General features: G+C 43.4%; 4 protein-coding genes and 1 long non-coding RNA gene across 19 annotated transcripts in view; 4 read left to right on the top strand and 1 right to left on the bottom strand.

Annotated features, from left to right (window-relative positions):
• The window catches only part of tln2a (talin 2a), a 47,945-nt gene extending 43,245 nt beyond the window's left edge, over window positions 1-4,700 (top strand). For 4 of the 6 annotated variants that reach the window (XM_057025150.1, XM_057025146.1, XM_057025148.1 and 1 more), the window contains 5 exons: window positions 1-125; window positions 1,642-1,830; window positions 1,918-2,100; window positions 2,194-2,319; window positions 2,670-4,700. In XM_057025150.1, coding sequence (XP_056881130.1) covers window positions 1-125; window positions 1,642-1,830; window positions 1,918-2,100; window positions 2,194-2,319; window positions 2,670-2,798 — 752 coding nt within the window. In that variant the 3' untranslated portion in view covers window positions 2,799-4,700. The remainder of the gene's footprint in view (window positions 126-1,641; window positions 1,831-1,917; window positions 2,101-2,193; window positions 2,320-2,669) is intronic. The other 2 variants (XM_057025151.1, XM_057025149.1) reach the window with 1 other exon arrangement.
• A 3,976-nt stretch (window positions 4,701-8,676) lies between these two features.
• Window positions 8,677-16,821, top strand: LOC130521562 (tropomyosin alpha-1 chain). 8 transcript variants are annotated; one of them, XM_057025203.1, is made up of 10 exons: window positions 8,677-8,961; window positions 9,317-9,442; window positions 11,305-11,438; window positions 11,904-12,021; window positions 12,175-12,245; window positions 12,357-12,432; window positions 12,550-12,612; window positions 12,747-12,816; window positions 13,317-13,395; window positions 13,776-13,972. In XM_057025203.1, the coding sequence occupies exons 1-10, from the start codon at window positions 8,848-8,850 to the stop codon at window positions 13,777-13,779; spliced, it is 855 nt and encodes a 284-aa protein (XP_056881183.1). In that variant the 5' UTR covers window positions 8,677-8,847; the 3' UTR covers window positions 13,780-13,972. The 8 variants fall into 8 exon arrangements, with proteins under 8 accessions (XP_056881183.1, XP_056881184.1, XP_056881186.1 ...); XM_057025204.1 differs by lacking the exons at window positions 13,317-13,395; window positions 13,776-13,972 and adding an exon at window positions 16,442-16,821 and having other exon boundaries at window positions 8,724-8,961; XM_057025206.1 differs by lacking the exons at window positions 13,317-13,395; window positions 13,776-13,972 and adding an exon at window positions 14,696-15,401 and having other exon boundaries at window positions 8,724-8,961.
• LOC130521577 (uncharacterized) lies at window positions 11,196-17,792 on the bottom strand. 2 transcript variants are annotated; one of them, XR_008949371.1, is made up of 3 exons: window positions 17,604-17,792; window positions 17,239-17,374; window positions 11,196-11,479 (listed from the first exon to the last, which is right to left on the bottom strand). It is a non-coding gene; the product is annotated as an uncharacterized LOC130521577 (long non-coding RNA). The 2 variants fall into 2 exon arrangements; XR_008949370.1 differs by lacking the exon at window positions 11,196-11,479 and having other exon boundaries at window positions 15,289-17,374.
• Window positions 17,315-20,541, top strand: fbxo22 (F-box protein 22). The gene is made up of 6 exons (XM_057025226.1): window positions 17,315-17,519; window positions 17,681-17,813; window positions 17,972-18,059; window positions 18,925-19,023; window positions 19,717-19,866; window positions 19,969-20,541. Exons 1-6 carry the CDS (start codon window positions 17,389-17,391, stop codon window positions 20,136-20,138), a joined length of 771 nt encoding a protein of 256 aa, XP_056881206.1. The 5' UTR covers window positions 17,315-17,388; the 3' UTR covers window positions 20,139-20,541.
• Window positions 19,996-26,086, top strand: part of LOC130521553 (transmembrane protein 266-like) — a 29,268-nt gene continuing 23,177 nt past the window's right edge. Inside the window, exons 1-2 of one of the 2 annotated variants that reach the window (XM_057025183.1) lie at window positions 19,996-20,134; window positions 23,509-23,647. In XM_057025183.1, the coding sequence (XP_056881163.1) occupies window positions 23,634-23,647 (14 nt within the window). In that variant the 5' untranslated portion in view covers window positions 19,996-20,134; window positions 23,509-23,633. Of the gene's footprint in view, window positions 20,135-20,664; window positions 23,104-23,508; window positions 23,648-26,086 lie in introns of those variants that run through there. The other variant, XM_057025182.1, reaches the window with a different exon arrangement.

The following is a 26,086-nucleotide window of genomic DNA, read 5'->3' as shown; positions in this document are numbered from 1 at the left end:
GTTCAGAGTGGGTGGACCCGGAAGACCCAACTGTAATTGCAGAGACGGAGCTGCTCGGAGCTGCGGCATCCATAGAAGCGGCGGCTAAGAAGCTGGAACAGCTCAAACCCAGAGCCAAGCCAAAGGTCAGTGAGCCATTATCAGCTTTTTCAGCTCTTCATTGCCAAGGTTGGTGTGAAGATGAAGACATTACTGAAAAATAGTTGATGTGCATGTTATTGCAGTTCTGTTATTGCATTCTGATGTGCGCACACACATACACACAATTAAAATCACAGGTAGGTGATGACGGAGGTTTCTTGCCTTTTAACCCGTCGCTGACACCGACCCTCACCTGATCCGGCCAGAACTGTCTCAGTAGTCTCGTAATGCTCAATGTCTCTGTTCAAGTATATTCATTGATACTCGCAGGTTAGGTGCGTAGAGCTTAGTTTTACTTTAAACTCTTCCGGACTCTCGCCTGGTCCCACCAACATTACGTCACCTTTATAAAACACAAATGAATGAATTAACACACTCAGTATCAACTAATTTCTCATTTACAAAACTCATTCACGAACTGTAATTACAACACACAGAACAACAAGTTCTCGCGCCAAAGCCCTCCAGAGCACTCCAATACACTGTATATAACAATATCGCAAACACAGAAATTAGCATTGCTGGCTAAATACTATGAAAATAAAAGGAGTCCAAAAAAATCAAAGCCAACACAACATAACTGCATAGAGGACAAAGTGGAGGTGAATGTTCAATAATATCCAGCTAAGGAGAGCCCATGATGAGAACTCCGACGTTGAATGCGCTGGTGGAAGCGTCTCGCAGTGTGTGGTTGGTGGCTGCACTGAGCCAGCACCATTTGCTGAATGAAAGAAAAGAAAAGTTTCATGTCTTTTTAGTTTTGAGATTGAAGAGGGTCCACCATTAACTCAAACACTACACATACTTTTCTCTGCCTGTTGTTTGTGGTTAGGGTTCAGTTGAAATTCAAGCGATTGGTGCACTTCCTCCGCTACAGTTCAGCCCCTTCTGCTCCGTCTTGTGTTGTCCTTTCCTCTCCACATAAACCCATCAGATTTTCTTTCACCTTAAATTATGATCAGGCAATTGAGACAATAATCAAGAACCTCCCCACATCACCAGATACTTGTGGATATGTTCATTTTCATACTTCTAGCATATTTGTCTCAGATCATCCATCAGATTATGTGTCCCCGAGCTCCCAGTTAACTCCTCCCCTTCCTGCTTGCCTTCCCCAACCAACAGAGGCCTTCTCTGCAGGGCTCTGTCTGATATGTTTGATATATTAGGTTGTTATTCAGTCCCAACTATATATCAAACATATTCCTACAGTGTCCCGCTCTGTCTACAGAGTCTGTCTGTCTGTCTGTCTGTCTGCCTGCCTGCCTGCCTGCCTGCCTGCCTGCCTGCCTGCCTGCCTGCCTGTCTGTCTGTCTGTCTGCCTGTCTGTCTGTCTGCACAGATTCCTGATAGATTACCTTTGTAACTGATTTGTGGAAGTATGTGTATGTGATCATTTATCTACATGATTAATCATCAGGTTTTTTGAGTTAAATCCCTGAAGGGGACTATTTTAGAAAAAATCCTCCTGTTTAACTGGTTGGTCTCTTTGGCCCTCAGCAGGCAGATGAGACGCTGAACTTTGAGGAGCAGATTTTGGAAGCCGCCAAGTCCATCGCTGCAGCCACCAGCGCTCTGGTCAAATCTGCCTCGGCTGCCCAGAGAGAGCTGGTGGCTCAGGGCAAAGTGGGTCTGATCTCTGCCAATGCTGAGGATGATGGACAGTGGTCCCAGGGACTCATCTCTGCTGTAAGTGTGCCATTTAAGACTTTATGACTTGCTTTTATATTTTATAAGGCAGAATTTTACGAAGAAACAATTTAAATTTTCCTCCAGGCACGCATGGTGGCAGCAGCAACCAGCAACCTGTGTGAGGCAGCTAACGCATCGGTGCAGGGCCACGCCAGTGAAGAGAAACTCATTTCTTCAGCTAAACAGGTGGCAGCCTCCACTGCTCAGCTGCTAGTAGCCTGCAAGGTGAAGGCTGACCAGGATTCTGAGGCCATGAGGAGACTACAGGTAAGGCACCATCCAACGCCAGAGCAACTGGAATTTTTTCTGTTCGGCATCTGTTAGGATGACGCTTTAACTAGACCTGCTGTCTTCTGCCAGATTGCCGGGAATGCAGTGAAGAAGGCATCAGACAACCTGGTGCGAGCAGCTCAGAATGCAGCGTTCAACAAAGCTGATGACGACAACATAGTGGTCAAGACGAAGTTTGTGGGCGGAATAGCACAGGTAAAAAGTCCCAGCAGGAATCTTCTGTCCAATAAGAACCAAGACATTAGCAGGAACAGTCACAGGAAATTTAGCATATTTCCAAATAGATTAAGCATGAAAAGAGTTTCAGGGATCATATTTATGTGCCTAATTCTCAATGAGTGAGGTAAATGCACAGGATTGTCAAATAATGATGAAATGACCCAGACACCAGGTTATAGTATTACCAACCTAATATTTTTGGATTCACGTGTAACAAAAATCCATTTTGTTCCTCAGCAGCAACCGTCAGCCATCTGACATTCTTGTAAAGAAAAAGAGGACATGCTTGGAATCTTGAAATAAAAACTATTTTTTAACCTGTCCAGATTATTGCAGCCCAGGAGGAGATGCTGAGGAAGGAGCGGGAACTGGAAGAGGCCAGAAAGAAGCTGGCTCAGATCAGACAGCAACAGTACAAGTTTCTGCCCAGCGAACTGCGAGAGGACAATGACTAGACACACACACAGAGGCTGGCCACTGCTGCAGTACAAAGGGCAGACCTTTGTTGGTGTGGGTCTCTGTTTCCACATGGACATTTAGTTACAGTTACAAACACCACTCTGTGAACCCAACTACCTTCTGCAAAGAGTAGCACAGTTGGTGATGATTCGACAGCAGAGCTGATCTTTCTCTTGCACATATTAGAACGTGACACACTTCAGACGAACCAAACAGCTAATGTTTAAGGCTAGAGTTACGTTTACTTTCTTTGACAAATGCAACTCTAGTGCACAACCTTTTAAACCGCAGACTTGATTGTATTGGCCTTGGTGTGACACAGCCTTTGAACGTCAGCTCCTCGGGCCACTTTCGCTCACTGCTCTGATGAATGTTGGCCGTTCCGCTCTAGTTTAGTCCCCTGGGGTCTGTGTGTATCTCCCATTGTGTTTGATTGGTCTTGGACACTAACATGAAGGCAGATTTGACTGTTTTTTTGGATGGCTGTAGACAGTCAAACAGTCAGTTTCATTCTTTCAAAAAAAATTTAATGCAGATGTCGATGGGCTTCACTTCTTTTCCATTTTTGGTCCCTTCTTGTAAATGTAGGCGTCGTCACATGCACCGTGTTTCCATATTACTCCCACTATCTATGTAGGCTATATTTATTAGTCACATGTGTCTTTCTGGAAGGTGAAACCATTTTAACCCAGTGAAATCTCAGTATAACTGCAGTTTAGTCAAAATGCGATAAGAGGGATGATGCATTAGGGGGCAGCGTTGGTTTCCTGAGTTGGTTTCTGCGGGTGAAAGGTAGAATACAGCAGATAATGTAGAGACAAACGGGGATTTGAGTGGCTGCACATGCTGATCAGTGGCTCCACTGTCGAAATGAATATTTGTAAATACCTCAGACCTCCAGAATCACTAAAGAGACTCAACACTGCGTCTGTGTGTCATCTGCAGCAGGTTTTTTCTCAGTCATTAGTCTTGTTTCAAAAGATCTGAGGGACTCTCTTCACCTCTGTGGTGGCAAAAAAGCAAAAAAGAAAGTTTATCAAATGAATTGTATGAAACAGAGGAGGTGTGACTGCAGAATGCATTGCTGTGCCTGAGCTGAACAGCTGACTTCCTCCATCAGACGACTGTTCTCATTTGATTGTGAAGTTTGGTTCTACAGGCATGTTTGGTGTCTCGTGCTGTGAACATGCATGTCTGTTAATGACCCACCTGTTCCAACCCCTGTTACCGATAGCCTTAGTGTAAAATCATTTTGTCTTTTTTTTTAACAGTTGGGTGTGAATCCAGTGGTATTTGGGGATTTGGCATCCGCTGCTCATCCGTCACGTCTGTAGTGTTATTATTAGTGCCTTAGTCTGTAGCAGTGTTTCACACCATCGGTCACCACGAAGGCCTCCAGAAGCAAGTTTAAGGGGGAAGAAGGTTCATTTAGTCGGGCTTTTGTTAACTCATTAAGTGCTGAACCTGCTATCCTTTTTTTGCCACGTGATGGGCCTTTATGGGAGGGCAGACTCAAAAATGTATCCAATGATATATGTAAGTACATGAAGGCATTTTTCTACTGTGTCCTAGGTCATGTTCCACAGTTCTGTATTACAACATACCCTAGGTTTGACCCTTCTGTGGCTTTAACTACACAGTGGGCTTTTGTTTTTTGTGCTTTTAAGCCTTTAAGATTAAGAAATAGGATTGGAAAATTTGTGTCACCATGATGATTGATGTGACACATTTGTGGTGTGTGAAGTCAAATATGTACTGTATGTTTTCTCCTTTAACACAGAAAAATAAGTGTGATTAAAAAAGAAATGTGATAAGTGTAGGACATAAAAGATATTTATCTGGCCTCAATGAAATTATTTTTTGTATTCACTGAACATAAAGCATTACAGTGTAAAGTACCACTGATTTGTTCGTGTCTTTGGAACTGACAGATGTTTTTCAAATACTGAAACATGAAACCACATTTACAAAATGGGATCAACTCTTAAAGTACAAAACTACATTAAATACCTGCAAAAATTTTGCAGACTGCTGTTGGCACAAATTCACCATAAACACAAAAGACTGATCCTTCAGAAACAGTTTGTATTTTATATCAGTACTCTAAAAAAAGTTCAATTTTCCATCCTCATTTCAATCACCACTCGATGCTGCAGAATGAAACAAATATTTATTTGAATGAAGCACCTTTATCAACACCTCCAGCCTTCATTCGTTTGATGCTTCAGTCTTTGCACATTTGGATTTGGAGACATTCTGATTTTCTTCTCTGCATATCCTGTCCAGCTCTTGTCAGCTTTGGTGGGACCATGTACATATGTGGAGACATTTTGGGGTCTTTCCCAAGATGTTTGATTTGAGTCAGTTCTCTGGCTGATCCACAGGTGGACATTCACATTTCTGAACATTCATGCTTGTGAACATTCCAAACTGTCTCTCCTGTTGTCTTTGCTGCGTGCTTACAGTCCTGCCGGAAGGTGATCTTTGGGTTCCAAGTCTTCTGGATCACGTTTTCTTTCCGTATTTTGCTCTAATTACGTGTTTGGTCAACCCTGACCAGTGTCCATCTCCCAGCTGCTGAAGAACCCCCCCCCCCCCCCCCCCCCCCCCCAAACACACACAGAGCATGTTGCTACCCCCACGTAGCCATCCTGTGGCATGAGACAGGTGAGCGGCAGAGCCTGGTTTCATACCTGCTGCTTAGAATTCAGGCCAAGAAAATTCAATATTGGTTCCAGCAGAGCATCTTGTTTCTGTGGTCATTCCTGGCACGGCTCAGCCAGAGTGCCCTCCAGGTTGGTCAGTTTATTTGAGCACTCATCTCTGAAAAGACTGCTCGATGTTCCGAATTTCTTCTGTTTGACAATGATGGAGGCCACTGAGCTCCTGGGAAGCTTCAGTGCAGCAGAAATCCATTTGTAGTCAGATCTCTGCTTCAACGCAATCGCTTCAAGAAGCCGAACTGGAAGCCGTTCTTTGGCACATGGCTTGATTAATATACAATTCAATAATGAAAACTCGTGTCTAGATGAATTTAAACCAGGTGTAGAAGCATCTGTAAAATAATCCAGAGAAGCAGAAGTAAAAGTTAAAGTGTCAAACCAAAGGTTCTGAATATTTATGGCAGTGCACCTTTTTAAATCATTCTGGGGTGTTAAGTGGAGCCTGATCAGAGATTATTACTTTTTTTAAATTTTAGCCATAAAAGGCCATTTTAGACCATTAAAGGTGACAAAGTTAAAGGGTCGGGTCCAGCGGAGCCCTGCCATGATGCTTTCAGCAGTGAACATATGTGCTGGACTCACAATCTACAATTTACTGTTAGGCTAAAGGTAGACCACGTGACCGCTGTCCTCTGCTTACACCAACAATAGCACCGATAGCTTTGCTGATGTAATCCACAATTCTTTGTCAATTCAACTGATAAATTAAAGTTTTACTTCAGATTAAAACGACTCAAAAATCTGTCATTCTTAAACTTACATTAAAGGAAAGAAACGCTACGAGTGCACACCTGCTGAGTACGTGATGGTGTGTATCCATCCAGTCCTCTCAGCAGCAGGAGGTTCTACGGCCCGTCAGTGTCAGGACAAGTTGGTATTTCCGAGTCAGCGTAGAGCTAAAGCTATATTCGGTCCCTCCAATGAACCAAGACCTGTGCTAAATTTGTCTGGCACTAAAATTTGAGGTGGTCATGTCAGTCCCAGCTGCTCCCAGGACAGTTTTCAAACTTCAGTTTTTCATTAACACCATTATTTTAGATTTTGGTTGCATTTTTTACATGACATAAACCTGAAACAGTGAAATATTTTTTATTGACTCTGACCTGGTAACACAGGAAGGGATTATTGGCTAAAAGTGAAGACTCTTAATATCAACAAGCAGCTGTTGATACTTTGGTGCTATAAAGTGTGAAGGCAGGTTTAGTTTCTCATCACTGCAGATTCAGTAAACAGACAGATGTCACTCAGCTTTCCGACACCTTGTTCCCCAAACTGGAAAATTAAAAAATACTCAGACTAGTGTGTGATGTGAGCTGGTGAAGGTCTGAGGTTGGACTCGATAAAAGCAGTAAAAGATTTCAAAGTTATCACAGTAGGTTTAAGTTACTAAAGAGGAGGTGGGAAATTCCAGTTTAAGACATTAAGAATCATCACTGCACTCCCGTTTCACTGATTACCACAAACATGTCCACACAGCACAATCAAGCTTTGATGATAACAAAGTAGTTACAACCAAAATTGTGGGCTCTAATTTTTTTAAAAACATTATCTGACTTGAAAATTCTTGAAATCAGAGCTCTCAAAGTCCTCCCGTTTCAGGGCAATGATATTCAGCATTAGTGGGTGATGGTTTTCAGAGCGTACACTGGGCAATTCCCTAGCATAAACGTTTCAATCATAAATTCCATCCATGGGGATGGTGTGGTTAAGCTGTCTCTAGCCACAGTCCTGGGCTAACATCGATTTCCCTGTGAGCTCCTCTGATCTCAGTGCACGACTGGCATGACTGGCCGGCTGCTTAAGAGTCGCAAAACACATGCTGGGATGACGACATAGTGACAGCTGAGGGTCTTTTAAAAAGCTCAGAAGCAGAGATGTCAGAGTGGACAGCCAGGACACACCAGAAGAGAATCAGTGTGTCATGACAAAGCTTGTGTTCTTGTTGGGCAAATGCATGAAAGGGTTGTTGCTGCTCAGGATGGTGAAATCATGAACACATACACACATGAGGAGCTAACATTTTTTTTTACATTTCACTTAACTTCCTCCACTGCTGGACTAAAATAGTGATGTGTGGTGTCTTTAAGACCATCTTGGTGGGCCTGTCAGAGTGGGAGTGGTTACAGGAGCTTGGACAGAGTCGAGCAGGTGCTTGCCAAGAAGCAAGGCACCAAAAATATTCACTTTACAAAGCAGAAGCACAAATAGGGCCTGGGAAAGAAGGAGGCACACTCACGTCTAAAGGTCACTTAGAAAATGACAAAAGGCACTCTGCAGGGGGAAAGTGGACAAGACACGGGGACATCTACAATCATATTAATTTTACAATTATCTTAATTTTAATGGATTTCCATAGTTCAGTTCAAGCCCCTGTAACTAAACCATTATTGCTCAGCCAGTCCTGACAACAGGTTGTCAGTAACAGCTGTGACGCGCCAGTGATCCCTTCAGCCCTCACCAGAGGGGCTTTGAATGAGACTATTGAAATACCAAAGCTTCTGGACATCATGCAGGCCTTCATACCCTCCAAGGTGCATTTGAGACACAGTGCTCCAGCATGAATATTAACTGGGAGACAGCACAAGTGTGATGATGTCTCTACTTTGGATCTCATCGCTGCCTGGATGTGAACGTGTGCTGTTTGGAGCTGAAATGATTCCCTGAAAGACAAACAGGCTTCGGTAGCTAATGTGACACCCCAGAGAGTGAAGAACTTTCACAGGGGCTTATCCAATGAGGTATATTTGTTTTGCATGAATTGCTCTGATGTGTGGAGTGCCATTACTCTTAATTGAGGTGTCACTCTGTTGTGAGGGTGAGCTGGTTATGATATAGCTGCATGTAGAATTACTGGTAGGACATCGGTCACCTTTGTCACATGTAGGTTCTGGGTTATCTTTCAGGGTGGTAATTAGGTTGATATTATCAGCATGTTTTTCACAAATGACTCTTCCAGCTGAACCACCCATTCTACATTTCATATAGGTAATCGGAGTGGAGACGCCTCGTTGGCGGCGGTGGGGGGGGGGTAGATCGACGTCCGTCGCCCATCTATAGTCATACAAGTAGTCAAATGTCTCTTAACAGCGAATCACTGCGCCGGTCCAGAAAAAAGACAGGTCTCCATATGCAAATGCTACAGTTGTTTCCAAAAAAGTATTGGGTGTCCAGTAACTGCCCAGCTGAACTACATATTTGACTGACTACAGTCGGGGCGAGCTCGCACTCCAGCTTGACGTTCAGCTTGGTTCGGACGCTCCGATCCTTTTCATTCAGTTTCTTTTCTTTTGTACCGGGCGGTCAACCCTCACACTAAGCAGCCATGGATGCCATCAAGAAGAAGATGCAGATGCTCAAGCTCGACAAGGAAAATGCCATGGACAGAGCTGAGCAGGCTGAGTCAGACAAGAAGGCAGCCGAGGACCGGAGCAAACAGGTGGGAGACGCGCTTTGATGGCCCTCCATGTCCGTGTGCTAGCATAAATATTAGATTAATTGGTGGAAAAAATAGCAGCTTTTATGTTGGCTTGTGTCCTTTTGTGGCTAAAAGAATTAAAGGTGGTGTCACCATTATTGCGATGTTTGGGGGGGAAAAGTCACAGTTATTTGAGAATTTAAGTTTATCACATGAATGACAAGATTTCTTATACATTTTACATATTGTCATATAAGGAAGACATATTAATTGTTTAATAATATTTGTTTTAAAGGTTATGTATTAATACCATGCTTAATAAATTAGATGGTAAAGATAAACAAGGTTTTAAAGTTCTCATTTCTTTGTTCCCAAGCTTGAAGATGACCTGGTGGCACTACAGAAGAAGCTGAAGGCAACTGAGGATGAGTTGGACAAGTACTCTGAAGCACTGAAGGATGCCCAGGAAAAACTGGAGCTTGCTGAGAAGAAGGCCACAGATGTGAGTTTGGCAAAACAGAACCACTGAGCAGTGGAAATGCCCCAGTGGGACCAACAGTCCACCCTCATGGAGAAAAACAGGATGGATTACAAGACCAAGCAGATTGACTCCAATGATAATTATGCAACAAGAGGCTTTAATGTGCCCCTGAGCTGTCGAGGGTGAAAATCTATACAGTTAAATTTAGCTCATGTGCTGTATATGGTAAGACCAAAGCTCACTGGCTTACCAATGCATTCCAGAGCCATTTGGACAAATCTGAGGGCCAGTGTAGGGTTTCAGTCTGGCATTCTGTAAGCAAGTTTTGGCCTGCAGACACAAGCTCTGCTTTCAGTTCAGTCCAACCCAGATTAAATGACAACTTTATTGCCTGCTCTTTATCTTCCGCAAGTACAACTAATTGATTTTCTGACTATGGACGGCAACAAACTAGTATCAAGTGTTTTAATTATAATAGAATTATTGAGTCACTACAAAATAGGACAATATTATAGATTGCAAAAAAATATAGAGTACAATGTATATTTTTAGATGTAAAAAGGGACACACAAACATACAAAAGCATATGTTTGTAGACACGAGACTCATTATAAATGCCATTAATTTGCATAATAAGAAATAAGTTACAAACCTTTAAAAATATATATTTTAATAAAGGATTGTGCATCATGTCCATGGGAATCAAATTCCCAAAATGTAATCATAGTAATAATAACAATGGGTGAGTGTAATTGTTGAACTGTAGCAGTAGTAGCAGAAGTAGCAGTAGTAGCAGTAGCAGTGACAGCAGCAGTAGAAATAGCAACAGTAGTAGTAGCAGTAGTAGCAACGATAGTAGTAGTCGCAGCAGTAGTGGTTTTAGTAGTAGTATGTGGCAGTAGTAGTAATAGTATTGGTAATAGAAGTATTCGTAGCAGCAGTTTTCCCAGACCCTGAAGGTTTCAACTCCACCGTTTGATAGGATCAGCTCAAGTTAGCAGCAGGGGACGGACTAGAAAACTGATCAAACATGACGTTTTATTTACATGAACAAAAGCTGTCATTGAAACAATTAGCGTTAATTTTAAAGGTCAGTGAACGCTGACAAGTCTCACACCGTTTGAACGTATTCGCTGAATCTCAAATTTGGCCTGAACATCGGGAGACTTCCGGGGTTGGTGGCACATCCCAATCCTCAGCAGCGCTTGATTAAGGGAGGTGGGGGCAGGGATCAAACGCGCCGCATCTCTTGGAGGGTGTAACAGCCCTCACCGATCTGAGCCCTATCTAGTTTAACCCAGAGGATAATCTGCGAAATTATGGCAGCTGTTAGCTCTTTGGAGGCTGTGAAGAAGAAAATCAAGTCGTTGCAGGAGCAGGCCGATGTTGCGGAGGACCGAGCAGCGTCCCTACAGCGAGATCTCAACAAGGAGACGAGGGCGAGGGAAGCCGTAAGCTGCCTCTAATTATTTAAGACAATTAGCCCTCAGACTGTCGACGGCATTAGTCGTAAATCTGGTCAAAAAGCGTGGCTGCTAGGCCCAGACAGCTACGGTTATCCGTAGCTTTAGTCCGGTGTTATATGTGAAATTAGCCGCCTGCAGCGTCACTTAAAGGGTGGACGGATGGAGAGACAACTAAGTGTCTGAAAAAGTGGGCTGAATGTTGCAGCACCACAGCCATCGGCTGGGCGGGGCAGGCTGGGACTGTTTGGCCCCGGTGAGATCAGATGAAAATGCTACGGTGCTGCGCTAAATTTCAGCCCTGGAGACAATGAGTTTAATGGAGGCTGCATCCTTTTATTGAGATGGCTTAACCTTCCCTAGTACAGCAAGTGATGTGTTCTGATCCGACTCCGGTGTGGCGGTCTTGTGCTCTTGCAGGCTGAGGGTGATGTAGCTTCCCTGAACAGACGTATCCAGCTGGTTGAGGAGGAGTTGGACCGTGCACAGGAGCGTCTGGCCACAGCTCTGACCAAGCTGGAGGAGGCAGAGAAGGCTGCTGATGAGAGCGAGAGGTGGGTATCCAGAACAAATCCCATCTGGCATTAAAGGGGTCCTACGATTTAAAATAAATAATAAAATAAATAAAAAAGTCCTGAGAGAGGTTTTTAGAGACAAACTCACATTTATAGGTTGGTTCATCCATCATGCTTTTCTCTGCTCATCATCAATATGCTCGGATATAAAGAAACACAAAGCCACGGCTCCATTTGAGTGAGTTTATCTTGTTAGCAGTAGATCTTTCATAGCTGTTGTGATCGGCACCAAGAGAGAAGTTGCAGAATAAATCTTTTAGTATTCTGCATCCTGAGGAAAATAATCACACTAGCAGAATCTCCAGTCAGTTTTATCTTTAAAGCAGAGTTAAACTGATCAGTAGGAGAAAGACCTGGAGCAGCTGAATGTCAAGCGGAGAGCAGCTCATGTGCTCATCCAGCCAGGTGTCGTCTTGTTCTGATGATCATACTTTATTCTCTCAGAGGCATGAAGGTCATTGAGAACAGGGCAATGAAGGACGAGGAGAAGATGGAGCTGCAGGAGATCCAGCTGAAGGAGGCCAAACACATTGCAGAGGAGGCTGACCGCAAATATGAGGAGGCAAGTTTCTCAGCTCTCCACATTACTCAGCTCTCCACATTACTCACCTCTGAGCACAACATGTTCCACATTCTTTGCTTTCAAGAGGCAGCTGCCATCGGTGACCTCTTCGCTCTCATGGCGTCTCTTTAAGCTGGTACATTTTGACTTCAGGTGGCCCGTAAGTTGGTGATCATTGAGAGTGACCTGGAACGTACAGAGGAGCGTGCTGAGCTGTCTGAGAGGTAAAGCAGTCCCTCCATGATCGGCTTCTCCTTACAGTGTCTGAAAACTTCTTTTAGGATTCCTTTGCTCGAACGTTAGTCATTATGCTGATTAAACATGTAATTCTGTAGCAAATGCTCTGAGCTTGAGGAGGAGCTGAAAACGGTGCAGAACAACCTGAAGTCTCTGGAGGCCCAGGCAGAGAAGGTAAGGATAAATGTTTGGAATAAAGGCAAAAATTCACCTTTTTAAATGAATGAAATCTTTTTAATCACTCCATCTTGAATATGTTGACCTCATTCTGTCCATTTTGTGCAAACACAGTACTCGCAAAAGGAAGACAAATACGAGGAGGAGATCAAGGTTCTCACAGACAAACTCAAGGAGGCAAGTTAAAGCAACTCATTTGTCCGGTAGATTTACATGTCCAGCGGCCTCCTGCATGTAAATGCTGATTGTTGGCTACAGAACCAACCTCCTCATGTATGACTGCTGACGCTTGGCTATCTTCTTCTCTTCAGGCTGAGACTCGTGCTGAGTTTGCTGAGAGATCAGTGGCCAAGCTTGAGAAGACCATTGATGACCTTGAGGGTATGAATCTTTTCCTTTTGATTTTCAGACCAAGGAAATCTCTTTTTGTGTCATCATTGGTAAAAAGCACAAAAACAGTTGTCTTCAGACACCAAAATGGTTGTCTTCAAACATACCTTCTGCTTGCATAAAAGGAAATTATTCTCTCACTCTGCAATGTGAGATTATTTCCCTGCTTGTTAGGCATAACATACGGCACATCATTGCACTGTAGCATTCAACTACACCACGCTGTGTTGTGGTGGCTTTTCAAGGCCAGCTCAGTCCCTTCAAGTCCTCTGAGGGACACTGAACACACCAGGAAGGTTCTCTCTGACTCCTCAGGAATCTAACACAGTAGCAACAGCTGTTCCACATACTCCTATTCTTGTCTTGCTTTTATTTCCCCAGTTAATCTATTTTTGTTTCACTTCTGTTCTCTGATATTTATTTCTGTCTTTTTTCTTTAAATACCAATCCTTCACTGCCACCTTATTTTAATTACCACAACCATACAATAGATGAGCTGTATGCCCAGAAACTGAAGTACAAGGCCATCAGCGAGGAGCTGGACCACGCCCTCAACGACATGACTTCCATGTAAACTCATCACATACTGGTTGTATTTGGAGTGACCCTACCACCTTTAACTCTTGCTGATGAACGCTAGTGCTCCCTAACAGCGTATTTGAGTGCTGTGGCTATTTTTGAGCTGCACTATAGCTAGATCGACCCTTCCCTCTGTGAACCTCACCTGCTGGTCTAACATGCATGAACCAAATGTAAATGTTTGTCTGTTATTACTGATTTCTAAAGCTGGTTCAAATAATCTTTGAACATTTCTGTCGAAAGCTCGTCAGAACTCAGCCACACTTCCTGACTGTTCTGCATTCCTTTCCCCTCCTATTATAGCTTTGCATGCTATTTATTTTCCTTGATCTTTTTATGTCCCTCCAACACTTCTCTTCTCTTCTTCACAGCTAAATCTTTCCCCCCTTCATCCCAGAAGCTGGTTGAGTGTCATCATGTCTCTCCTGTGCAGCACAGCCTAACTTTTCTCTCTGCGTTTCTTATACTTCTGCACATTAGGTCATAGCTGCCATCATCCATTTGTTCATCTCTCATGCAGATATTTTGAGCCACATTGCTTCATGTAAAATAAACATTGTTCCATCGATGCCAGTTCTTCACCCTTCCTCCTGCCATGTTTCTTCATTTCCATTTGTCACCTCTGTGTTTTTTTTCTGTCTTGTGTTTTAATTTATTTTGTTGAGTAGCTTTTGAATAAACTCCTCTCGCATTCAATGTTCACTCTTCTGTTTGAGAGGATCTTTAATTGCAGTAATGGAATTTCTCATTAATAATTTGGTTAATTTGGCAACAGTTAGTCACCCTTTGAATGACAGAACATCATGATGTCATGTTCTGTGTGATAGGTTTAGTCCTTCCAAAGAGAAATATGGAGACCATAGTGTAAAGTTTTAAAAACGTTCTAGTTTTTTAGTGTTGTCACTTTTAAAGAAGGGTTGTACCAATATCATATACCATGATATAATTTAGCCTGCCTAATTTCTTATTGTCTTTGGAAGCAAAATAGCATTATTAATTCCGAAAGGGAAATTAAGTGTTTAACTAGAAAATAAAGGTGAAAGACTTCAGTACGTATTAATGAAAGACGGATGTAAAACAATTGTTTTGGGGAGAGATGCACACATCAGGGTCATGTGGAGCTTTGTAGATTTTGTTAAATGTGGATATGTACTGTAATAAAAGGAGGCATTCCACAGTCACTCCACTCTTACACATCTGTTTGATAATATTCAAAGCAATACTAACTTTGTCTGTTGCACTAACCTGCCTTCTCTTTTCCTTTTCTCTTATCTGCTTTCTGACTGTCAAGATCATCTATTCAAGCAGCTTGAGAAAAACCGCCTTCTGACCAATGAACTGAGAGTAGCTTTAAATGAGGCTTAGACTGGAACAGCCTCTACTGGGCTTTTTTTCCTCTCAAGCTCAAACATATTTTTTAATGCTGTGATTCTATAAAGATGAATGCCCTTTTATTGATTCTCTTGTGCATGCCTGGGCTGGAGGTTTAAGTGAGAGGTTGTCGGGGTTGTGGACTTGTCCTCAGTTATTGACAGAGCTGTAGCACGCCAGCTACTCTGGCAGACCATGGTGGCAGATACAATAGAGACATTTTTAATTGGAAGCTCCTTTAGTGTGTAATTGAAAAGTTATTACCATGAACGCTGGATGATGGCTGGAACAAGAATTTTGATGTGAACATGTTACCTCAGTGGTCTTTGCGTTGGGTCACATTGGCACACTGGTAAAATTATTTCGTATACTGTATTTTCACGACCATAAGGCGCACTGTATTAAAAGGCGCAGTCTCAGTTATGGGTGCTATTTCTGTATTTAAAACATACATAAGGCGCACCGTATTATTAGGCGCATGCTGAAACATACAGTAAAAAATGACAACGGAAGTAAAACAGTGAGTTTCGACATTTATTGAACAAAATTCATTCTTCCGCCACAAAACCATCAAAGTTTTCATCTTCTGTATCTGAATTAAACAGCTGCACTATTTCAATGTCCAATGTCCCAAATTCCTCTTCTTAATCATCTGAATCGGACTCACCGACCGGTTCCGGTTCAGCATTGATTTTGTGAAAGCTCTTACAATACATGAAGACGGTATCATAGCCCATGCATCTACAATCCACCCGCATATGGTGGCATAACTTGCCCACCACTGCCTCATAGTCTTTGTGAAGGAGTGTTCGCCTTCCATCATCCAGCGCTCTGTCCGTTTCTGTGGCAGCTGAGAACCACGGTGAACGACGACTTCTCGTGCCCTATTGTGCGTATCGCCACCGTGTTGGTCCCTTTTTCTCCGCTTTGTGGGTCAAAGGGATGTCAAAAGTCAGAGGGATCTCATCCATGTTGGTGATGTGGCTGGGCAGCAGCCCTTGTTGCGGTAGTAGGTGCGGAAGATGGCCGCCCTCTCCTGGTAGTCCACGGGCAGCCGCTGCGCAACAGATGTCCTTGCGCGTATGGAGAGATGCCGCCTCCTCATAAAGCGAAAACACTAAGATTGCTCGATTGCCATTTTCAGCCGCATATTCGATGGCCTGCAGTTTAAAGTAAGCCTCATTCATACGCGTCTCGCTTGCCCGGCGCCATTTTAGGGGATCCTTACGCATAGGTGTGCCGCTAATCAATTGGCGGAGCGTTTACCGTAGTGCACCCACCAAAGGCGCACAGCAGATTTTGTAACTCAGTCCACACACAAGGCGCACAATATTATAAGGCGCACCGTCGATTTTTGAGAAAATCTCAGTGTTTTAGGTGCGCCTTATAGTCGTGAAAATACGGTAAATCCAACCTTTTCAAAGAGAACTTTTTCCCTCAATTGCCCTGCCAATAATCTGGGTGTAATGGCTACAGATTAGCGGCCTGCAGTGTTGCATCTGATATGTACCTGACGAATGCTCTGCTGTGTTGCACCACTGAGTAACTTTGGTCGCACATGTTGGGTCTGTTACCATGCCCACCATGTCTAAGCCTTTTCTTTGTTATTTTCATCTCTGAAAGGTTTGCATCTGATTTTTAACTCATGCATTGCTATAATTAACAGATAAAATCACACGCACTAGAGAGGAAGGTGCGAGCATGCAGCAGAAGCTGGATCAGACTCTAATGGAGGTGTTTAACATTTGACCCAACCTTTTCTTCGTCAACCTTGCCTCATCTGCTGCTCCCACATATGGCTGCCATGTTGCAGACAATGTGGAGCTTTGTGCTTGTGTGTCCCTGCATCGTGTTGTCAAAGAATTCAGCTGTACACAAACTATCACTCGTGGGTTTGTAGGACCACAGTTTTTGTTTTTGTTACACTGTAATTAAAGCTCATTTAGAATCAAGTCTTTTAGATTGCACCAACTGGTTAAGGGTTTGCACTTTGAAGGAAAGAATTCTGTGTATAATCAATGAAAATAAAGCCATAATTTAAGCCAAGGTTGTATAAAATCATTTTTATGTACATTTTTGTAAGGTTGCGTGAGTCTTTTTTTCTCCCTTCTGATTTAAATGTGATTTGGTTTTGACTGTACACCTTCCTCCTGGTAAGCGATTTATCAATCACAGATTAATGTACTATTTATTTAACTTAAGTAAAAGAAACAGCCACTTTTTCTATTTGTTGAAACTTTTTGTGTCCACATTTTCTCATAATTTAAATGTGAATAAATGGTTCATTAAAGTATGATTTGCTGTCTGCTGTTTATAAATGTTATTTTTTTGGCCTGTTTTGTACTATTTCTTTTGTACCACCTAGTTTTGTCCTGATGCATTTAATTTAAGGGATATCTTATCCTGTATTCTATTTTAATAAAAGCATCTCTTCATCTGAGAGAAAACAGACTTTAATGTTACCCTCATGTTAACAGTTCAGGAGTCCATTGAGCAGCCGTGAGTCTTCCTCACCACAAGGGAGCGTTGTGCCACTTTTCTGGTTCATCAAAGCAGACCAGCGCAGGTCAAAGGTCGTCAGGCAGTCGTTCCTGAAAACCTTAACAAGGAAACATGGGTGAAAATGAAGATTTTGCCACTTCATTGCAAGACAGTAAAGCTTCATACGTGCTCAGCAATGTTGCCGAAGTTATTGAGAGAATTCTGACGTTTGTACCAACTAAAGCGCTTCTTCGGATCGCACGGTAAGCAGTATTATTTTTGTGCTACATCGACCTTAGCTGGATTTAAAATAAAGCTATTTTGACAAGATTATAGACTACTTTTACCTTTTTACAGAAGTAATAGTTTTTCTTGCCCACTTCCTGCCAAGCTAGGAGGGATTTGATCTTCGTATGGTTGTCAGTGTCTGCAGGCTGTGGAGAAATTGCGCCCGCAGAGTTCTGAGGAGCCAGCAGCTGCTGAGCTACGTGTCAGCGATCGGACCGTCAACAACAGAGGTCCATGTCCTCTGCAACATACTGGCCCAAGATGTGGAGGTATCATGTTAGGTGGCCTGACGTTAAATTAACAGTTCTGTTTTAGGAAACTGAAGCAATTGTGGCGAGATGCTGATCAAACATTTGTATTTTGAGACTGTAATCAGTGCTACGATCTGTAAAATACACATGTACTCTTGCTCTTTAACTACTTTTAGAAAGTGTTTCTCCTGCCCAAAACAGTCCTGGCAATGGTGGACTGCGACACCTTCCATGGACGTTCCTACCGTTTTCAACAGAGTGAAGGTCGGTTTTAACTTTGAAGTTTTGGAACTTCAGTTTATATTTGTTAGATCTAAGCCTCAAAATATGTAGCTAATCGAAAAACCGCTCAGACGATGATCTGATGAGACTGGACCTTCCCGTCAAAAGCCTGACGGCCAACACCTGTAGATGTCTTTAATTTCAGAGCAGAGTTCCAATTCAGAAACATTAGCTTGAGTCTTAAGTTCATTAATCATGATGTCTCCCAGCATCAGTGTTAATCCCCCCTCCATGACAGAAAACATCTGAGAACCCTCTTCACATTTGTTCAAACTAAGATGATGTCCTTATATTAATTGTAACTAGCAACAAATGGGCTTGATAACGGGCCTGAGAAAGTTCAGTAACTGGTAGCAATGGGATTCATGTGTAACTAGAGAACCTCTACAGGAGGCCTGGCTGTTCCATAGTCTTTACAGAGTAATGGCAATTGCTTGAACTTTTGAAAATTGAAAGTTTGTATTAGTAGATGTAAGACATTGATTAAATTATTATAGCATGTTTTAGCTAGTCAAATGTGATCTTATGTTAAAGATTAATTTAAAATAAAAATCTATAAAACATCCTCAAGTGATGCAATAGCCTAAACCATTTTTGTTAGCATAACTTACATTTCCAACTACCGGTATACATACCCCAATTCCCACTCAAAATAAATGTCACATAAGCACTCTAAAGGTCAGATAACTGAATTTCTTATTCATCACTGATTTCAAAATGACATGATTAATCTGAATTGCTGGGCTGTACCAGTTTTCCCAAAGGCATATTTAATGTTTATTTTTTTTTAAACTAAACCTATGTGAAAACTAACAATGCTCATTAACAACTTTTATTTACTCTAAAGCAAAAAAGAGTCGCCACAGTCTGGACACAGCAGATGAACTGAGCCGCCTCTTCCCCAAAACCTGTGATGTTATGGGCATCACTACTCCCGGAGTCGTCTGTAAGTGTCTCTTTCACTCTTAGCTGCAGATTGTAAAACATCAGCCTCCCATTTCATATGCAAAGACCGTTTTATTTGAGACAAAGATTTTCGTGCTGTGTTGGAGGGTTCTTCCAAAAGCTCCTGAGGAAGGTTCTATTCTCAGAAATGCAGCTTATGGTGATAAATTGCAGCCATGCTGATGCTTATCATTTCTGCTCATGATCACGACAGGGCAGAGACCCAGCCCTCCATCAGCCGCCTTGTCTTTCTGTGAGATGATGGCTTATTGTTCTATATCAGCTTTAATGGTGCTGTTTGTGTTTCCACTCTGTCACGGCGCAGCTGGGGGTCACCCTCGGTTCACCACACACATCCAATTCAAATTAAACAAATTTTTCTGATAGGTTCGGCTTGAATCTGCAGATTGCTTGTAATACATGATGACCTGTATTACAACTTGGTATTTATGATTGTTCATTATGAGTGTTATTAAAAATGACCAGGCATGTAATATGTCATCATATTTGTCTTTATAGATAACATAATTAGCGGGATTTCTGTAATTCACACATTTAAATAAATGTCCTGCGGGTTGTATTTCCAACTGATTTCGGGGATGATGATGCACTTTCCTACAGATTAGTGCATCATTTTGGGTCTTCCTTTTGTCTGGAAGGATTTATATGAATTCCTCAATGCTCCTCTATGCAGTGACCCCCTGTGGCCCCTCCAGCCTTCCTCAGGAGCACCAGGAGGGGGAGGCTGGCTTTGCCATCATGTTCCCCAGCATGGATGGAGCCCATGTGAAACCCTTTCATTTCTGCAAGAAGTCCATTTCCCCAACAGCCTTGAAAGAAGCGGGTGAGGTCACAAACTGAGAGGAGAAATTTTGCATTTGACTTACATTCTACAGTATTGTCTTTTGTCACTGACACTGCTGTGTTTTGTTGTGGCCTCCTCCAGGACTGCTTGATAACCGAGACCTGCGTGTGGTTTTGTTGTTTGTATATGATGCTTATCAGTCCGGGGGAGGACGCTTTCTCAAACAGATCCTGGAGCCGCTGGCCAAGAGCAAAGCTCTCATCGCTGGCGGAATGGTAGAAGGTGTCTTCTCTCCCCCCAGACACTGGTGAGTTTCTGCTTTTCATTGAGGTCAAAGTGTTGTTCAAGGAAGATTTCCAAATGAAGGGATACGGTATTTGTGTTTTTTGCTTGTCTTCCCTGTACTTTGTTCCCTTGTAGCTGTAGCCTGGGTGCGTATGGAGTGGTGGGCTTGGCCCTGAGTGGTCCTAGGGTGCAGGCAGCCTCTGTGTTACTGGACCAAGATATCAGTAACCCAAAAGAGGCCGAAGCCACCATTCGTCGACTAAAAGCAGCCAAAATTCCCGAGAGGAACACTATGGGGTTCATGTTTGCCTGTGTAGGGAGAGGACGGAACTACTACAACAACCAGAGCAACGTTGAATCTGCTGCCTTTCACAAGGTGTTTCCCAGCATCCCGCTGTTTGGGCTGTTTGGCAACGGAGAGATCGGCTGCGACCGAATTGTCAAAGATGACTACACACTGTGCAACTCTGACAAAAACAGTCTTCAGCACGAGTACACCACAGTCATGACCCTGGTCCACTTTGGTTGACTGGACCCGCAGCGAAAGGGACAAATGGCAGAAATGGAAAATGAGTCAGGGTGCTGCTGGTACAATAATACGGGAAGAAGAATCAGTCTGTAAAGTTTGTAAGTCACGTTGACAAGTTTAGCTATTGCATTTCTGCTCATACAGCAGAAAAATGATCTCAGTAGCTACCAGTGTGACAGCATCATCTCCTCCTATGAGCACATCTCACTTACATCCAGACAATGTTTTATCTTCAAAACTTGGCAGCCATTCAGGGCTTACCGCTCCACTTTTGGCTCCTTGCTCTTTTTGCTTTGCAGAAGTATCGTAATCCCTGCTTTACTGTGCTGATGTATATAGTTGCCTCAGTGTTCTTTACTGAAGATGAGGGAGCCATGTAAACAAAATCAGGAGCATCTGATTTGAATGACCTTCCTCCTAATGATGGATGTTGTTTTAAACTTTTGTCTGACAAGCACAAAAGTAATAAACTGTTTTAGCCTGCTATTTAGACTGATTTGTTAGCTATTTTCAGCAGCAAAAAGTATTTTCTTTCACAAAGTGTTTGTGAAATTGCAAACAGATTTCTACAAAGTCCCAGACACATTTAAAGCAGTCTACGAAAATGTGGCAGCATGAATGTTGAAGCCATTTAACATGAAAGATCTCATTAGAAAATGTGTGAGAATGGCAGCCCTGTAGTGTCTGAGTTGATCAGAGTGGGATGGCCAATCAGTGTCCCTACAACTACAGCACGCGGACAAAAGAACTCCCTGAAAAATAGGGTCCTGAAAAATATTAATGAAATGTGCAGACTAGTGAAGGAGGCCACCAAAGCACCTTTGATTACTAAGAGACGGTTGAAACTTCAGAGGCTGAGATGGGACAGACAGCAGTTAGCTGTCACATCCAGGACTGTTGCTGTGGCGACACTGACAGTGGTTTAGTGGTGTTGAGAGGATGCTGATCTGAGCTGGTCCTGGAGGACTTTGAAAGCTGGATATAAAAAAGAAGGGATGTGAAAGAAGATTGATTTCCCAGCAATGATCTGAATAAGGCAGAGAAGTCCTGAAGCCAAGTGCAATCAAGTCTTTTTAATCATTTGATACTTTGTTGAAATTTGATTTGATTTTGACAGTTATTTTTAAATTCTCTGCGAAGTTCTGATCACCTGGGTTCCAATTTTAAACAGCCTGGGGGGGATATTTCTAAGAATAGCAGGAAGGTTGGTATGAAAAGCCTAAATTTCAAGAGCCACTCTCTTCTAGATCACAGCACTGCCCACTTACACCCCTGAGATTGAAGGGGGGGGTCAAAGCAATGGTCCAGGAGTAAGTCTGGCCAGGAGCTGGAGGCTCTCTGCTCTCCTTTGATTTTCTGCTGTTAAAATCGGTTTTCTGGTGGTTGGCTACAGAAAATAAACCATCCAAGTTTTTTTTTTTTAAAAACCCACAAAAAAAACCGATTAGATGGTGGTTGATGTTGTGGTGCTCAGCTGTATGGCGCATGCCTTGTTCAACAGAATTACTGTGGATGCACTTTAGTCTCACATGTGCCCGACCTCTCACCCGCTCATCTTTCCCCTAAATAAAGCGCAAACATACATCACACACACATCAGTGTTCCAGTTGTCTGGTGCACACCCAGACATGGGAGTCTCAGCCTATGACAGCCTCGCAGCCCACGTCCAGGCGGGTTTCAATGAAGCAAGAAGCGTCTCAGATTGATTGATGTGCGCTTTCACCATCGACTGGCTAATTCCAATGAATGACGAACGGTTAAGCCAATTGCTGTCAAGGCGATTTATATCCTCATAGTACATTTATTTTGGGTGACAATAAAAAAAGACGCTCTTGACACGGAGAGGGACGACCTGCCAGGCGGAGATCTACTACCATCTGCGGCGAGTGCGCGCACCAAAATCGTCCTAACATAAAGAAATCGCTTCTGTTTCTGCCTCACGCACACGCATGAAATTTAAGGCTATGTCGTGACCAGAGAGATGCAAATTGGCTCCTGTCAGGTTCCGGCTCCGACACGTCAGATGGCGTTCGAGTGAAATCGTGCTCCGTGTTGGCCCAACTTCCGCCGCGGCGCCTGGACGGCTCCTTCCGCAGGGTTCCCCGCTGCGCTCGCCGGGAAAACCCTCGGCTGTGCATGGCAGCCTGGATCTGGAGCCGCGCACGTACATCCTTTAACACGGAGTTGGCGGAAGAGGACACCGCGCTTTAAAGGATTGGGATTTAATCAGACCGACTCGTTAAAAAGGCGCAGAATGATCTTGCCGGGTTATGTTTGTGTCTGGGCTTCAGTCCATCTTTTGGTTTTTCATTGAAATCCGAGCGGCGGCGGCGGCGGCGGAGGAGGAGGAGGAGGAGGTGGTGGTTCAATGCAAACCTCACATAGGAGAGCTGCAGCCTGCGCACAGCGCAAGCCTCACTCACGCATCAGGGTAGTCGTTACCTGTCCACAATGTGTCACAGGTAAGTTTTTACTCCCATCACTAACACATTTATGCTGCATCTCCCAGTCTTACTCTCTGGACAGAAACCTATGATTGTTCTGTAGGTAGCAGAACTCTAACGTCCACGCAGCAATGTGGATGCTCCGTGGCTTGGCTTAGGGTTGGGGGTTAAATGTTTGCCTGTGCAGGAGTTTATTTTGAGGCTCAAAGCAGCTTTGCTGTGACTTTTAGAGTGAAGGTTGAGAATGTGGCTGGTGAGGCAGCGTTACTGAAACCAACTTTTCGAAGCTCTTTGAGGAGCAGTGCTGCAGGTCTTTGCTGATCCAGCTCATGGCTCATCGTCCATGTGGTCAAAGCAACTGTTCAGTTTGTTCCATTTTGACTGGAACTCAAAGTATGACTTTCCTTTATGTCTTCACTCCAGGTTCAGCATGAACGCAGCAGCCATCTGGAGAACAAACAAAGTGCAGCACTAAAACTGCCAGAATTGAGTCGACACCTTGTGACAAGCAACATCAGCCCAACTGCTGCTGTGCTTCAGCAAGCTTCATGGCCAACGCTGTGTAAGTGTAGCCTTTCACTGATCTCTATCCATCATCCCACTGACTGTACACGTACAGTCTTATCTTCCTGCATAAATCTGAAAGCAACTGCGACAAAATACCTCAGTGTTGTTCAGATCTTGGCATCTGAATTCTCAAATCTCAATTAAACAATTTTCACTCAACCAAATGGGCTGTGTTGTATCGGTACTTCCTTCATAAGAATCAGTCTCGTTTGATTAAATGGGTCCATCCTGTCTCCAATCTGGACTGTTTAGATGGTTAGTTTTTACCTGCTGAGACCACTGATGTCCAGGACTGGTCTAGAATGCCCCTAAACCAGTCGTATTGAAATCCAGACCTCAAGGGCTGCAATCCAACCAGCATCTCTGACCTAACATAGTGCCGGGTTCACCTGGGTCCTTCTTTGCCTTGGTGGAAGCTGTCTTCTGCCTGGGAGGACAGTAAACCTGGTTGGATTCTGGCCCATGAAGGCTGGGTTTCAACACCCCTGTCCTCTTTTCTAATTGCATTAAGTCTGGCCTGTTTTCACATGGACAAAACTAGATTCATCAGACTGACACTAAAATGTTGTCAGCACAATTATTTCATTATAAACACGTATGACTGAAAATAATCTTTCCATTTTAATAGGAGGAAATAATACCTCCACTGCACACAGGAAAATAGTTCCCTGGGCTAATGCCAGCACGCACAGAATTCAATGAAAAATTCTTCCCGTAGTTTAAAGGTTCATCCAGGAAGCAGATGTAGGTAATAATCTGTTGGTCAGTCTGCAGAGAGCAGCATGCAAAGAATTAAAGTAATTTTCTTGATGAAATTATTTCTTAAAACAGCTAAAAAAAAAAATTCAACAATCCTAATCTCTGTCATGTGACATGAAAACCATCCTTACAGATAAAAATGTAGATACACCTGTCAAGCTTTCTGTCTTGAGTCCAGCCCCACGAGGGTCAGCACATCTCCTGCAGCTTGCATTTGCAAAGGTCAGATAAGAGACCATGCACACCAGGCTGGAACATACTTTCATTTCTAAAGTTAGTAATGAGCTAATGTGCATGTAGACTTAAATCCTTGTGATTGAAGGAAGCAGTCTGGCAGAGTTGGAGCTGAAATGATTTTGAAGTCACGTGTGCTTTGTTGTGTTTTTCCTGACTTGCTGCACTTGAACAGGTCAGTGTTAAGAGTTGAGGTGAGGAATTCTGCTACTGCTGTCATCTCTACACAGCCCACAATGTTCTGCCGCTTAAAGCTGACAGCATTTACTTTACTTCATCTTTTTTGATGAGAAGTTAGGATATTGTGTTAGTAGCAGAGACCAACATTACACACTCAGAAATTCTACCCTATAACCAGCAAGAAATGTGCTATTGTGAACAATGCAGAAGTAAAACATCAAGTTTTACTCACTCTGGAAAGCTGGGACCATTTGTAATGACCTTTATTAGTACACGGGCAAACAAGAACTCAGGCAGACAAGGAAACACAGGAAACAGTCCGTTCTTCAGGCTCAGGGCCCACACAAATTCTATGGGTTTCAGGCTTGGGGATTGGGTTGAGCAGAGCCAGAATGCGGAACCGAGGGGAAGGACGAGAACCCTCAGAACTGTACAGTTCCGTTTACAGCGGGCAGGAGTGACAGAAAGGGGCTTACAGGAGATGAGACCGATGATGCAGCAGAGCAGACTGGGGATGAGCAGCAGCGAAGTCAGGACCAGAAGTTGTGGTCAGGGACGGAAGGCTGGTGAGTTTACCGGGAGACAGGCAGTGTAGGCAGGTCAGAGGCAAACAGGTTCAGCAACAGGAGGTCAGTCAGGCAGGTAAGAAGTGCTGGATAGTCTTGCATGGTAACACAGAAGAACAATCTGGCGATGAGTGCGAGTGCAGGGGAGGCTTATAAGCAGGGCTGATTGGGAATCGGTTGCAGCTGTGCTTGCAGGTGAGTGGAGTTGAGCTGACAGGGTAGGAGTGGCTGGCAGGTAGAGTGGAGCAGAGGCAGGGAGAGTGGGAAATTACTGAGGCAGAGGGATAGGAGGGAACTGGGGGAATGGAGCTGTGACAAGGTCACCTTGCCTGACATTTACAATAAGAAACAGTAGCCCCGAAGATGTCCAGCTCCTTCGGTGGTCTTCAGAGCAGCAAGTGTTTGTGGTGCTGTCAGCCAATTGTTTGTTGGCTGTAGCTCCTTACACGTGTGTTCCTGTTGTGGGCGTTGATGTGCTGAGGCTGAAAACAAGCTGATTCCTAATAAAAAAGTCTCAGGATGGACACTTTCTTCTTGTTTTTAGGATAGCATTAAAACAGCTTTAAGCACTTTGCCATCACAGAATTGTGACGGTGTCCTGTGTTTACCAAATTTCCCTTTAAACTGCTTTAAATTCTGTTTTTATTTCATGTGTCAAAGAGAGTCCAGTGTACATGTTTAATGTCTAAATCCAA

The sequence above is a fragment of the Takifugu flavidus genome, chromosome 2 (genome assembly GCF_003711565.1).
Source record: "Takifugu flavidus isolate HTHZ2018 chromosome 2, ASM371156v2, whole genome shotgun sequence".
In the NCBI taxonomy this organism is placed as follows: Eukaryota; Metazoa; Chordata; class Actinopteri; order Tetraodontiformes; family Tetraodontidae; genus Takifugu; species Takifugu flavidus.
The sequence above is the reverse complement of the archived record's forward strand: the minus strand, read 5'-3'. Positions and strand labels throughout refer to the sequence as shown.

Bases quoted from the DNA above. Each gene is read 5' to 3' on its own strand.
- LOC130521562 (XM_057025204.1), top strand. From the start codon at position 8,848: ATGGATGCCATCAAGAAGAAGATGCAGATGCTCAAGCTCGACAAGGAA. The intron at 11,439-11,903 runs GTGGGTATCCAG...TTATTCTCTCAG, and splicing joins GCTGCTGATGAGAGCGAGAG to AGGCATGAAGGTCATTGAGA. The intron at 12,433-12,549 runs GTAAGGATAAAT...GTGCAAACACAG, and splicing joins TGGAGGCCCAGGCAGAGAAG to TACTCGCAAAAGGAAGACAA.
- fbxo22 (XM_057025226.1), top strand. From the start codon at position 17,389: ATGGGTGAAAATGAAGATTTTGCCACTTCATTGCAAGACAGTAAAGCT. The intron at 17,520-17,680 runs GTAAGCAGTATT...TATGGTTGTCAG, and splicing joins GCGCTTCTTCGGATCGCACG to TGTCTGCAGGCTGTGGAGAA. The intron at 19,867-19,968 runs GTGAGGTCACAA...GGCCTCCTCCAG, and splicing joins AACAGCCTTGAAAGAAGCGG to GACTGCTTGATAACCGAGAC.